The sequence below is a fragment of the Mytilus edulis genome, chromosome 2 (assembly GCF_963676685.1).
Source record: "Mytilus edulis chromosome 2, xbMytEdul2.2, whole genome shotgun sequence".
Taxonomy (NCBI): Eukaryota; Metazoa; Mollusca; class Bivalvia; order Mytilida; family Mytilidae; genus Mytilus; species Mytilus edulis.
In genome coordinates, this window is record NC_092345.1 from 92,250,400 (window position 1) to 92,263,982 (window position 13,583).

The following is a 13,583-nucleotide window of genomic DNA, read 5'->3' on the forward strand; positions in this document are numbered from 1 at the left end:
AACATCAAACTAAACTTCCATTTTGTCAACACTAAAAAAAAAAAAAATCTCTGTGCAATTGATTGATAAGCACAGAAATTGTTAACAGCTGCTTCATGGATCAACAATCCACCAATCAAGAATACAAAACAGACAATAAAACATAAAATATGTATGTTGTAATTACCTCTACAACAGTTTCTGGTTGTGTGGTCTCTGAGTTAACTCTATAATCCTCTAATTGTACTTGTAGATTATTGAACTTGAATCTCTCTGCATCTAATAATTCACTCAAATAATGACTCTTTCCTTTCTCCTCATCTAAAGCACCACTGTAAAATAGTAAGATTACTTTTTTAAGATGGCTTTAAAAAAAGTAATTTAACAGAAGTATTTTTTCAATAACAGTGAATTCATTTGTTAAGGTTCATAGAAAAACAGGCATGTGACAACTTGGCTTTTTTAAATTGATAAACATGGTGCATTCCAGCTTTTTGAAAATTTGCATTTCTTTGACTTATTCTATTTGTGGTTCAATTTTACACCCAAATAGTAATAAATACAAAGTACTGCTTATTAGAAATCTGATTCTGATTCAGTCAAGCACATCTTCTTTGTAATTTGATTGTTTTCCATTATATTTAATTGTTGAGGTCACCTAACTAATTATATTTAATTGTTGAGGTCACCCAACTAAACATATTTAATTGTGGAGGTTCCCTTACTAAACATATTTAATTGTTGAGGTCACCCAACGAAACATTTAATTGTTGAGGTCACCTAACTCAACATATTTAATTGTTGAGGTCACCCAACTAAACATATTTAATTGTTGAGGTCACCCAACTAAACATATTAAATTGTTGAGGTCACCTAACTAAACATATCTAATTGTCGAGATCACCTAACTAAACATATTTAATTGTCGAGATCACCTAACTAAACATATTTAATTGTTGAGATCACCTAACTAAACATATTTAATTGTTGAGGTCCCTTAACTAAACATATTTAATTGTCGAGATCATCCAACTAAATATATTTAATTGTGGAGGTCCCCCAACAAAACACATTGTTCCCAAAAATAAATGAAAATGTTATTTTCTCAGTTGTCAAATAAAATATTATGATGCTCTTCTGTTCATTCAGTATATTTGTTTATTGAAATAAAGTGCACAATGAAGATGACGACAATGCAATACACAAAAAAATATGAAAAGTACATAACATGTGTATTATACATTTATATAAATGTGGTTAGTGCATTTAAAGCTTGGAATAGTGATAAAATTTTATTTTACATTGGCTACATTATTGATATAAAGGTGATAGAAAAGTTTTGCAAGAAATAAAATTGGGCAGATTTTCATTTTTAACCCTAGAAAAGGACAAATATCATTGTTAAACAAAGTCAATAAAGCCAATAAAAGAAAGAAGAAAAAAAAAAAAAGATTACACATTTAATTTCACATATATATTTAGTCATTTTCGGCACTATAAACCAAAATGTCTACATAATTACTAAGAAATAGGGGAGATTTGTGTTAAATTTAAGAATTATCAAGACAAGTCTGTGGTGAAAGATATACCAAAACAATTGTATCTGATTCATATTAGTGCTATTTAAGAAATCAGGTAAGGAGATGAGGCAATCAAAGTATAGATTATCGGGTTTTCTACACATCAATATCGTAAAATATCAGCCTCAAGCCACAGTGTGAACCTTTTTGACGAGGGAGTGCTGTGAACGAGCTAAAAAGCTTCACATTGTGTCAAGCGGCTGATATTTTATGATATCTATACGAAGAAAATCCCATTATCTGTTTATCGTTCTATTACTGGTCTTTTCCCTCTTCCTAAGACAGTTTTACGCTTAACGAAAGCAAGCTTGATAACGTCTCCTCTCGCATTGTGACGTCGCTGATAATGTCTGGTCTCGTTTTGAAACTTTGATACAAGAATTACGGAGCGACAGAGCAGGGTGATATAGGCGTAGGGAAGGACGATAATTACTATTATCATATAGTGTGCAGTCTTATATAAAAGAAGATGAGGAGTGTAATATTTTTTAGTTACATAAGTAAGTATTAATTATTAATAAAACAACACAATTTCTATGCAGTGTTAATTTACTACAGTGACTATGTTATTTTCACATCCATGTATTTGAATTTTTTTACTCCATATAATTTTATAATTTTTAGCTATATCGATTGAAGATAAAATATCAATCATTTGGAGAAACCAGCTGATAGATGTGAAAATTGACAAATGAATACATGTAGTGACACAAAGATACTAGACTAACACAAAGCATTCACACAGTAACTTACACCAAAGAATCCCACATTTCCCTGTAGAAAGTAAAATTACCATCGATACAATTATCATATACAAATCTTTATCTCAGTGCATGGAAACGAATGCAAAATAAATGAGTCATATAAATTTTTCAAAATAACAAAACATTCTACCTTATAGTCTTTTACATATATACATCAGCAATCCTGTGCTAGGAAATGAAATCCTTTATATCATGAATATATTCCAAAATAATAAAACCAAAGCTCACAAACTTCAACCACTAAATGCATCAAACTGCAACAAATATCTTCTTACAACAGTTTGTTCATATTTCTTCAGGTTAAAAAAAATATGTTCATAAATAGATTTTTCATCTACTTAAATATAAATTTCTTCACTTATATCATTTTGAATTTTTTCTTAAAAATCATGAAAGTACAAAAATATAAGTTTGATATGTACAATCAACATTCTATATATAAATCTTTTTCAAGAAAAATGAAGATTTAAAGAATAAAAAGAATTCTAAGACCTACCTAAATTTGACAAAAAGTGCACACATTGCAGTTTGATGTTAAGAAATAACATACAGATATTCAAATGATAAAAGCACATAATGTGGCATCTCAGAATACTTACGATACTGAAACAAATCTACTCTGTTCTCTCTCAAGTGCATCTTTCAGTTTGGAGATCTGATTCTGTAGATTGGAAGTTTCTGTTTGAAGATCAAGATTATGATTCTTTTCTCTGGACAACAGGGTAGATAACTCACTATTTCTTTCACATTCCATATCGTAACGAGATCTGACATCATCTTGGAGTATTTTTTCTTGCTGTAACTTATATTCCAACAGTTGTGCTGCAATTCAATAAAAAAAAAAATAATTACAATGATAAATAAATTTTTACCATTCTTTTGCTTGTTATGAGTAAACTTTGAGATTAGATTTGACATGAAGAAATTTCAAATCATTAAAGGTTATTCTGAATGTCCTAATTCAGGCAAATGACTTTAATACTAGAATTTTTTACTCTTTTTGTTTTAAAGCCTTACCTTTTCAGTGACAGATGCTTGTACAATTAACAAAGAGTTAATAACTTGTAAAACATTACTGGTATACTGGGTATACATGAGTTTTGCTGTAGTAACGCCTTACCTTCGAACAGTTGAAGAACCTGATATAGATTTTCTTTGTTAAATATAAAAAGCATCTTCAACTTTTGTATTTTGCACTTCATATAGATTTAAAATCATATAAAGTATAACTCTTCAATCTATTAAATAAGAAATGAATTACCTTGTCTTTTAGCTTGTCTTTCTTTCTTTGTGGTTTGATCTTCTATAGTACTGAGCTGTTCTGACATTTTCTCTCGCTCTTCCTGATGTTTCATCATAGAGATGTTGGTATGAGCTCTTAGATCTCTGATTTCAGCTAACATTGACTGACGATCAGCGTTGAAAATCTGTCCAAGGGAGGATTTCTGGTGTTCTTCCTGTAAAAATTAATTATCTTTTGTTTTATTTAACAGAACTAATTGTAAATATGTGTTTAGGATCTATAATTTTTTTTCGCATTCTTGTGTTTTTGTCTGTTTTATTTTGTATCACTAATTATGATTATTGCTGTTTTACGAAATTTCCTTTGATCTTCCTTACAGATTATTTTCTTTCTCAGTACAGTAGAATGATATAAAACTGGGTGTAGGAGCAAAGACAGGTCAGTATAGAGTCAGAACCATGTGTGCAAGTAGGATGAAGTGTATTACTTTAGACTGTTTTCTTACTAACTAGGCATTACAAATTGATTTGACGTGTTGGTCTAATTCATTCATATCACATTGACACATTCTTGTCCACATTTGCATGTACTATTTGCCACTGGATATTAAGCACTAACCCATCAACATTTACATATCCTTATCTTAATTACCTGGTTTCTGATTTTCTGTTCCAAATTCTGTATCTCAGAAAGGTCAGCGGTTGGATGAGACAAAACATGTGACCTTAATTCAGCCAATAAGGTGTCCCTTTCTTTGGCAAATACATAACTTATGGCTTGTAGAAGTTCACCTCTCCAATCAGATACATCAGGACCCTAAAATCAACATTCAACATCATAAACATTTATATGAAGGTAAAAAGTAAAAAAAAATCAACTTTACATGGATACATAAAAAATTGTGTCAAATTCAAGACCACAAATTTCTTTTTTAAATCACCTGCTATCTGATAACAAGCTATTAAATGTAACTATTTTTTCTTTAAAAAATTTGTATTCTAATTTTAACATTATAGTATAATATGCAATAAATATAGAATAAGTTATAAGTAATTTTCATAAATTTACTTTCTAAGTTTATTTACTTCATGGCAAAATATGCTAGGGTGGACTACATATCTTTATATCAAAAAATTTCACATAAAGCGGATTAAAGCAATTTACATATTCAACAAACATATTACAACATAAAAGGAAATCTTATCTAGTTTTAAAGCAACAGTGTACACCAGACATTTACATATCGGTGCATTACAAAACATTGGTGACATGTTTCAATGTGACTCTAGTACAAAGATAGTACAAAACATTGGTGAATGACAAGTTTCAAGGTATGGTGGTTCTAGTGATTCTAACGACACAAAGCACATTTAATGACTCACAAAGTAATGATAATCTCTATCTAAAGGATCTTGGTAATATCTATGCTATTTAAGGAAAAATAACTCAGTATAAATTAGCAAAAAATATTTTTATTTTCAAGGGAGCAACATGGGTTTAAATGTATAGAGTAATCTGCTAAATTCAGGACATCTTACAGTAAGACAACATAATCAATATTCAAGTTTATGAATCTATTTGTCTTCTTTTAAAAAAGGTCTCAAATGGCCGAGTTGCAATATAAAATACTACTTGAAGGTTGTAAATTGCATAATAACTCAGTTCCAAAGTCCTGATAAATGTTAAACAAGATTTTGTCCAAAGTACACAGGTGCCCCACTATAAGCTGCTTATGGACTTTAAAGAAAAATTGTATAAGAGATGATATTTGACAAATTCTTAAACAAGCATTCAGAAATTTTGAATTTTGTTGAATATTAAAACCTTCACCTCTAAAATCAATGAAAATTAGTACTCCATGACTAATAATGAATCCACAGCATGTTATACATATATTGTTAGAACTAATTATACCTTCTCAAGTCCTCGAAGTTTATGTGTTTGTGCCAGGAGATCTTTGAGTGATTGTATAGCTGACAGTAGACTTTGTTTCTCACTCTCCCAAGATGTTTTCAATGATTCTACATCAACCTCTTTATCAATCTGAGTCGGTGACATGTGACGATTCAGGAACTGTAACTCTGATATACTTAACATCTGTACACCTTCTCTGTGCAGGCGATTCATTAACATCTGAAATATCATTACATACACTTTTTTCATAAATTTCATCTCATTATATTCTGACAATATTTTTTGAATACACAAAATTAGAAGCGTAAGTGGATCAGTAACCGACAGAATGGTTTATTACAAGCATGTTAATACACAACACATAACAAAATGTTAACAGTAAGAGATGAACAAATTCCCATATCTATCTAACAATAATCAAATCTCTAAATGTATCCCAACTCTTTTTAAGTGCTTTTATATACAATTTATCAAAGTTTTAATATATTTAACTGAAAACAAAACTGGTGACAATATATGTTAAAATCTGTTTATGGACCTTATAAATTTATATCAGTATATGTATATTTTTCTCAAATTGCATATTTTGCTGTGTTAAGTCTTATAGTTATTCAAATAATCAAGTGGTTGAGAGATACATACAGATATATATATATATATATATATATATATTTGTATTTGAACAATGTCAATAGGTACACTAAGGATTCTCCTAAACTTTTCAATTGATTGATGACACTATTATGTCATGGCTTATGAAGCTGTTAGAGTTTGATTGAAATCCTTTTCCTAATTTTAGTGGAAGAGTGGAGTAGTGGATACCAAGTGTAACTTATAAACTATATTACTTCAGTAACCAGGTGTAAGATAAAGCACTAGCAAATAAAATTGGTTCTAATTAAATCACCTGTAATTTAGATGACACATTTTCATCAGTTGTCATTTCAGTGCTGGATACACCCGTACTAACATCTGTGTTGTCTGTACCACTGGCGCCCTCTGGTTGTCTCTGTAATGATTGCAGCAAACGAGTGTCAAGCTTTTCTGACAGTGAGATTTCAGACTGCAGACGACGGCCAGCTTCCATTGTCATTGTGTCACTTAAAACTGAAATACAGATAACCATCAGTTGAATTGAAACATGAAAAAATAAAAACTTGAATAAACTATTTTAACTTTCCCCATTTCACTGTATATTTACTTTGATCCCTAGATATATTAAATGGCAGTTCTTAAAACGGTGTTTAACTTTACAAGATGTGTCCAGTAACAAATTATCATTCCTTTATAACTAAAAAGATTATATATAACCACTGATAAATCATCTGTCCTCAAAGATGAACATTTCCTTAGTTTTAAATCCTTACATAGAATCTGTTTATGCTTACAAGGAATGAGGTAAAAAGTGAACTCCTTTAAATACATGCCTTGGATATGTACCTTTATTTCTGTAAAGAAACATCTATGCCTAACTCCAATACTTTGAAAATAAGATTTATTTATTCTGTAACTATTGTTTAAAATATTCCCAACCATTTTTCAAGATGACCATCATTTCTTTTTAAACAAGTGTATGTTCTGAGTATTGTTCACTGATGACCAATTCTGAAAACTGTTCACTACATATTTATAACTTTCCCAGACGGCTTCAGATATGAAAATGGAATAAGGTAAGAAAATAAATGATTGAGTCAATTGTTTGACTGATTGATTGATTTTAAACCTCACTTTCATCACTATTGGCAATTTTTTTTAAAGTCAAATGTTTGAGATCCTATTGGTTAAATCATTAACCTGGTTCCTGTAGTCTGGCTATTTCCATTTCCTGTTGATGTTTAGCCATCAGTCTGTCTATCTCCTGATCATGTTCTCTCTCCATCTCCCTCTTTACTTCTCCTGTTTTCTTCTCCAACTCTGTTTTATGAAGTTGTTTTAGATATTCAATCTCGTCTTCATACTTGATACGTAACTGTGCCAGATTAGTCTCTGAGTCCTGACGAGTTCTGTCCTGCATGGTTTGGATATGTTTATGGTGTTGCTGAGATAGCTCCTCTCTTAACTCCATAACTTTCTACATTGATAAACATATGTACAAATTAAGGATATCTATCATCCCAAAGCTCACATCATTAATATGTTTATCAAATTAAAAGAAAAGGACTGCAGCAGACTGTGTTTATGGTTATGAGCATTGTGGATAAGTTTCATTACATTAGGTTGAGGCAAACTTAATTTACCGAATGGAAATGAAAAATTCAACAATTTTGTCATTTGTAACTGGGCCAAACTCAAGTACGGTTCAAGTGACGCCTAAATTCAAGTTTGATCTGTGTTTTGAGGTAATAATCATTGTGTATAAGTTTCCTAACATTTTGTTGAGGCAAACTAAATTTAGAGAAGGGAAACCATTTTTTTAGGGACATACATACAAACAGACAGACGAACAAGGGTAAAACTTAATGCCCTTTCTGCTACTGCAGGGGGAACAAAGATATTTACAGTTCTAGACTGGGTTCAAGGACAACTATGGGGTTTTACATTAAACAAATAGAGAAACTGAACATAAACATTTATAGAAGCAGTTAAAATATATTTGTATTAACTTACTCTGACATAATCTTTTGCAGACATGGATACTGTAGTACGAAACAAGTCAAGTTCAGACAATGCTGTCTTAAGATCTTTCCTCAGTTCTTGGATTTCCTTCATCAGTTCTAGTCTATCCATGCCTTCTAATTCATCATCAGATTCTAGATGTTCTGATCTGTATGGATCTCTCTGTAAATAAAGTTTTACATAACTTAATAATAGACAAAAATCCAGACAAATTAAGCATTATCATCACAGTTTTCAAATATATAGGAACATTTCCACCCCCATATCATCTCGCAGAACAATTTCTCTTTGTTGGTACTAAACATTCTGTAACCTTTTGAACATAATCACCTAATTTCATTGCTTTTAGCATGCATAAAGTAACATTATTTTTTTGGCACTGTTATGGTGATATCAACTGTTAATTTTGAATGTGAAATCGAATTAATGCAATTGCAATAAGTTTTTGAAAGGAAATCCTTACAGAAATTATGTATGCAAGCTTATCATTTTGAACCTGATACTGTCACATTTTTGGCATTAATAACAACATGGCAATATTTTTTGAATTTACGTATTATGGTCCGGTAAATGGTTTATTTATGTTTTTTTAGATCTTTATCAATAATGACATTGTACCTACCTCTATGCTAGTTTCTCTACTTCTCCATCCTCCTTCTCTTTGCATTTCATCCAAAGCTGTTTTGGCAATGTGTAACTCTTGTCTCAGATTATCCAACTGACCCTGGGTAGCAGCCTCAATCTCATCTTGGTCATGTGATATATGACCTCTAGCTTGTTCCAATTCTATCATCTTGACCTCTAGCTGCTGTGATTTGTCCTGAAGATTAGCCTTAACAGATTCAAGCTCACCATGCATCTCCATCATGATACTTTCATTCTCCTGAAACAAAATTACCAAAATAGATAAAGTATGGTTATTCTCCTGAAACAAAGTTACAAAATTAGATGAAGTATGTCTATTCAAACTACTGTAAATTTAGAAATTATTGCTATGTTTTTATTATTGCCAGAAATGCAACAGGGTTATAATACACCTTATCGCTATTCCCGGCTGACCCGTCCGCTTGAACTTTTGACGTCAACAACAATCACTTTTCCATTGTGGCGTCAGACATTTTGTTTTATGACGTCAAAATTTTACGGGAACCTGTGTGATTTCCAGCAATGGCGGACAAATAGCGATAAGGTGTATCGCAATAACTTAAACTCACATTTTGATTTTTTTTTATATAAAGTCAATAGGATTTTTCTCATTATAGTCAAAAATGACAAAATGGCTATTATCTATTTTGACTTTATTGAACCATAAAACTAATTTTTGACTCTTCACATTGAATAATCCGCGAAGTGGATTATGTAAAATGTGAAGAGTCAAAAATTAGTTTTATGGTTCAATAAAGTCAAAATAAATTATTGCCATTCATTATAAATAAATTTCTATCAAAAATAAGGCTCAAAGAACTTTTTGTATTATTTATATTAACAATAACAACGTACACACATGTTGGCGTATGAATACACAACATCAAAGTGGGCGTGTCGCCATCAAAATTAACAACATTGAAAATAAAACTAATAATTTTAACCAATCAGAAGACAGTAAAAACACCAAATTTATTTATTAATAAATACATGCAATAATTTCTGAATTTACAATAGCATCTTAATTGTCTCCATAATTGTTATTGTAAAAATAAATAGAAATTACTGTTCTCCAAATGAAAAGTTAGGTGACTTTTCATCATAATAAATTTTGCATAATCAGCTAATCAATTTCTATTTTTCTACTCTATCTCTTTAAACCCCTTTAAGGTCAGCCATGAACTAGCATTATTATTGGCAACTCCTAGAAGGTGTGTTGTGTCAAAAGAAGAAATCTGGACACTATAATTCATTATAAAAAACTTAGTTCAATTTGCACACCCTGTACATAAGTACAATAATCGTTCCCACTCCAACTTTTATAAACCTTGAAAATGTTACTTAGTACAATTATCTATATCTAGTAAAACTTGAAAGTAAGCTGACGATCATGGTCAAAATTTAATTGAACTAAGACACCCATAATAAAAGAATGGAAATGGGGAATGTGCCAAAGAGACAACAACCCGACCATAGAAAAAAACAACAGCAGAAGGTCACCAACAGGTCTTCAATGTAGCGAGAAATTCCCACACCCGGAGGCGTCCTTCAACTGGCCCCTAAACAAATATATACTAGTTCAGTGATAATGAACGCCATACTAATTTCCAAATTGTACACAAGAAACTAAAATTAAAATAATACAAGACTAACAAAGGCCAGAGGCTCCTGACTTAGGACAGGCGCAAAAATGCGGCGGGGTTAAACATGTTTGTGAGATCTCAACCCTCCCCATAAGCATATTAGTGGAGTTACCCTAATAACATCACACCTTGAAACTGCACTTGAACCCTGCTGCTAGATTATGTCTGAATTGTCTATCCTATTGCTAGATCTTACCTGTAACTGAACTTGAAGTTTTGTAACAGCAGAGACAGCATCTCCCCCACCACCATCAGGACCTGTCTGGAGTTGTCTAACTTGGTGCTGCAGATTCTCGATCACTCTAACTTTTTCCCTCTTGTCATTCTCCAATTCCTGAGCTATGGATTGTAATTCCTGATCCTTTGCCAGTGTTACTTGTTGAAGTTCCTGTCTCAGTTCTTTAATAGTTCTGTCCTTGTCAGTAAGCATTTCCTGTATGTCTAACTTAAGTTTGGTGTATTCCTGGTCTTTCTGTTCTACAATGTGCAATTGCTGCTCACTAAGTTCTACAGCTTCCTTTAGCCTTTGTTTCACATCAGTCATTTGTTCAAGTTTATCTTCCGTGTTCTTCAATTTAGAAAATGTGGATGACAGTTCCCGGGATGTTTGCTCTAATTTCTCTTGCTTTTCTTGTAACTGAGCAAAGACATCATCTCCTGCATCAAAAGATCCTGCTTTCTGTAACTCTACTTGCATCTTACTTTCTTGGTCTTTCAATTTATTTCTCAGCATTGAACATTCTTCTTCTAAATCTTGTATCAAATTGTCTTTCTCCCTCAACTCAGTCTCAATATTCTCCAATGAAGCAGCAGTTTGAAGTTTATATTCTTGCTGTTTCAATTTTTCTCGAAGTCTGGAACAATCCTCATCAAGGTCTTGGATCTGGTTTTCTTTCTCATTTAAATCAGATTCATATTGGTCTAGTTTATCTTTTATATTTGCATATTCATCTATTTTACTTTCAAAGCTGACGAGCTGACTTTGTAAGGATTTAACTTCTTCCGATTTAGCATGAAGGATGTTTTCTTCCTCTGCTTTGACAGAAGCCAAATGGTGCTGAACATTATCCATGTCTGCCTTTAATTGTTCTATTACCTCATCTTTAGTACGTAACTGATCATCTCTGATTTCAATCTTTGCTGCGAGGTCAGATATCTTCTCTTCCTTCTCTAGTAACACCACATCATGTTCCTCAATATGAGAACCAGAGTCATAACTCTCCTTAAAATAAGATAATTCGTCTCTCAATCTAGTAATCTCTAAATCTCTGGCTTCTAGTTGTCTAGCTGTTTCTGGAACACCCTGTACACCAGAAACAACTTCAGCTGTAATTCCTTCTTCCTCTACAATTCTCATTGGCGCTTGTGTATTCACAGCAAACATCAACTGTTGACTTTCTACGCCCACTCCTGGCTGTCTCTGTGTGTTTAAACTTGGTATAGATGCAGCCTCCAGCTGTCTTGTCTTAACTTCCTGTTCAGAACTATGTTGTAGTACAGCTAACTCCATCTGAAGTGCTTGAATGGCGTCTTCCTTAACATCCATGTCCTCTTGGGTATACGCCATATGTAACTGGTGTTGTAATAAAGCAGACTGACATTTCAAGGCTTCAATCTTCTCATCTTTTTCATTCATTACTTTAGCAACATCTTCAGGTCTCATACTTTTTCTGAGTTTGTTTATTTCCTCGGTCAGAATATTGACCCCCTCTTGATTGTCAGCTGATTTCAGTTTCTGTCTGAGAGCACCAATTTGTTCATGTGAGATTCTCAATTCCTCTGTACGATCGTCACGGACCTGTACTCTTAGTGCAGCAAGTTCTTCTTTCAATTTAGTGATTTCTTTCTTGTTCTTTAACATTTGGTCATCACTTTCAGCATATGAATCTAGTTTCTCTTTCAATTCTGCAATGTCTTTCTTTAATTTTTGAATTTCTTCATCTCTATCTCGTAGAAGAATATTTGGTCCAAGCATACCAGCTTCTTCTAATTTTCTTTGCAGATTTTCTGCTATTTTCAGATGTTCACTAACTGCATCTAACTCATCTTGCATTTTAGCCATTTTGGTTTCTTTCTGAACAGATTCTTCCTTAATTTGTTCCATTTCAGCTTCCTTTTCTTCTAATAACTTTTTAGTCTCTTGTTCCTCAGATCCTAAAGCTTGAAGTTTCTGGTTTTCATTTTCCAATTCTACAATTCTATTCTGTAGTTCTTTCATTTCTTCTAAAGTAGCTTCCTGTCAAACAAATAATAATTATTATTACCAACAGTGTTATGTGAGAGGGTTAGCGCTATAAAACCAGGTTTAATCCACCATTTTCTACATTTGAAAATGCCTGTACCAAGTCAGGAATATGACAGTTCTTGTCCATTTGTTTTTGATGTGTTTTGTTATTTGATTTTGCCATGTGATTATGGACTTTCCGATTAGATTTTCCTCCAAGTTCAGTATTTTTGTGATTTTACTTTTTATGTAACAACACAACGAACTGTCCATCATGTTCAAGATTATTTGTGATGTAAGATTAAATTAAGAAGTTAAATATAAATAACGAAAGATAATATGAGTGTGAAATTAACAAAACTCAAATAAAGCTTTCAAGAATCCAAACTTATTTTCCTGAATACCAATTTATATTATAATAGGTATGCACAATCCACACAAAAAGTAGATCAAATGACTGAAACGTCTATTTTGATAATTGAAATTAATTACTAAATACATTATTTATAAAATGTGTTTCAAAAAAGAAAAAGACAGTGAAAAAACTTTTGACAAGATCTCCCCTTATGATGGCTGAAGATAAGAGCTAGCTATAAACAAAGTCAATGAAATTTTGTTTATCAAGAAATATCTCTGATAAATAAAAGTAGCAAAAAGAAGCAAAATTTACCTGTTGTTCTACCTTTTCATTTAACATATACATCTCTTCAGCTTTCTCCTCTATAATATTATCTTTTTCTGCTAAATCCCTCCTCATTCTGGCTAAGTCTAGTTCCAACTTTACCTGAATCAGAAAGATTTTATGATTAGAATTTGTTAACAATATGACAATTTAGTAAATTGATTTTTAGTATTGATGGTTATTTTATGAGTCTATGAGTAGTATAGCAGTACTGAGGCTGCAGTTAGGAAGGTGGTGTGTGCATGCTTCACTCTTTCTACCATTCCTGTGGTATTTATTTACCATTGTTTTAC

The 13,583-nt window shown here is 31.9% G+C and overlaps 1 protein-coding gene across 16 annotated transcripts in view; it reads right to left on the reverse strand.

The window, feature by feature from the left end:
* Positions 1–13,583, reverse strand: part of LOC139513412 (A-kinase anchor protein 9-like) — a 135,579-nt gene that overhangs the window by 15,837 nt on the left and 106,159 nt on the right. For 13 of the 16 annotated variants that reach the window (XM_071301855.1, XM_071301847.1, XM_071301851.1 and 10 more), the window contains 12 exons: positions 13,279–13,392; positions 10,581–12,620; positions 8,719–8,979; positions 8,088–8,258; positions 7,275–7,551; positions 6,388–6,587; positions 5,481–5,699; positions 4,218–4,382; positions 3,585–3,780; positions 2,923–3,145; positions 2,313–2,333; positions 167–311 (listed from right to left, as the gene is read on the reverse strand). In XM_071301855.1, the coding sequence (XP_071157956.1) occupies positions 167–311; positions 2,313–2,333; positions 2,923–3,145; positions 3,585–3,780; positions 4,218–4,382; positions 5,481–5,699; positions 6,388–6,587; positions 7,275–7,551; positions 8,088–8,258; positions 8,719–8,979; positions 10,581–12,620; positions 13,279–13,392 (4,032 nt within the window). The remainder of the gene's footprint in view (positions 1–166; positions 312–2,312; positions 2,334–2,922; positions 3,146–3,584; positions 3,781–4,217; positions 4,383–5,480; positions 5,700–6,387; positions 6,588–7,274; positions 7,552–8,087; positions 8,259–8,718; positions 8,980–10,580; positions 12,621–13,278; positions 13,393–13,583) is intronic. The other 3 variants (XM_071301853.1, XM_071301857.1, XM_071301846.1) reach the window with 1 other exon arrangement.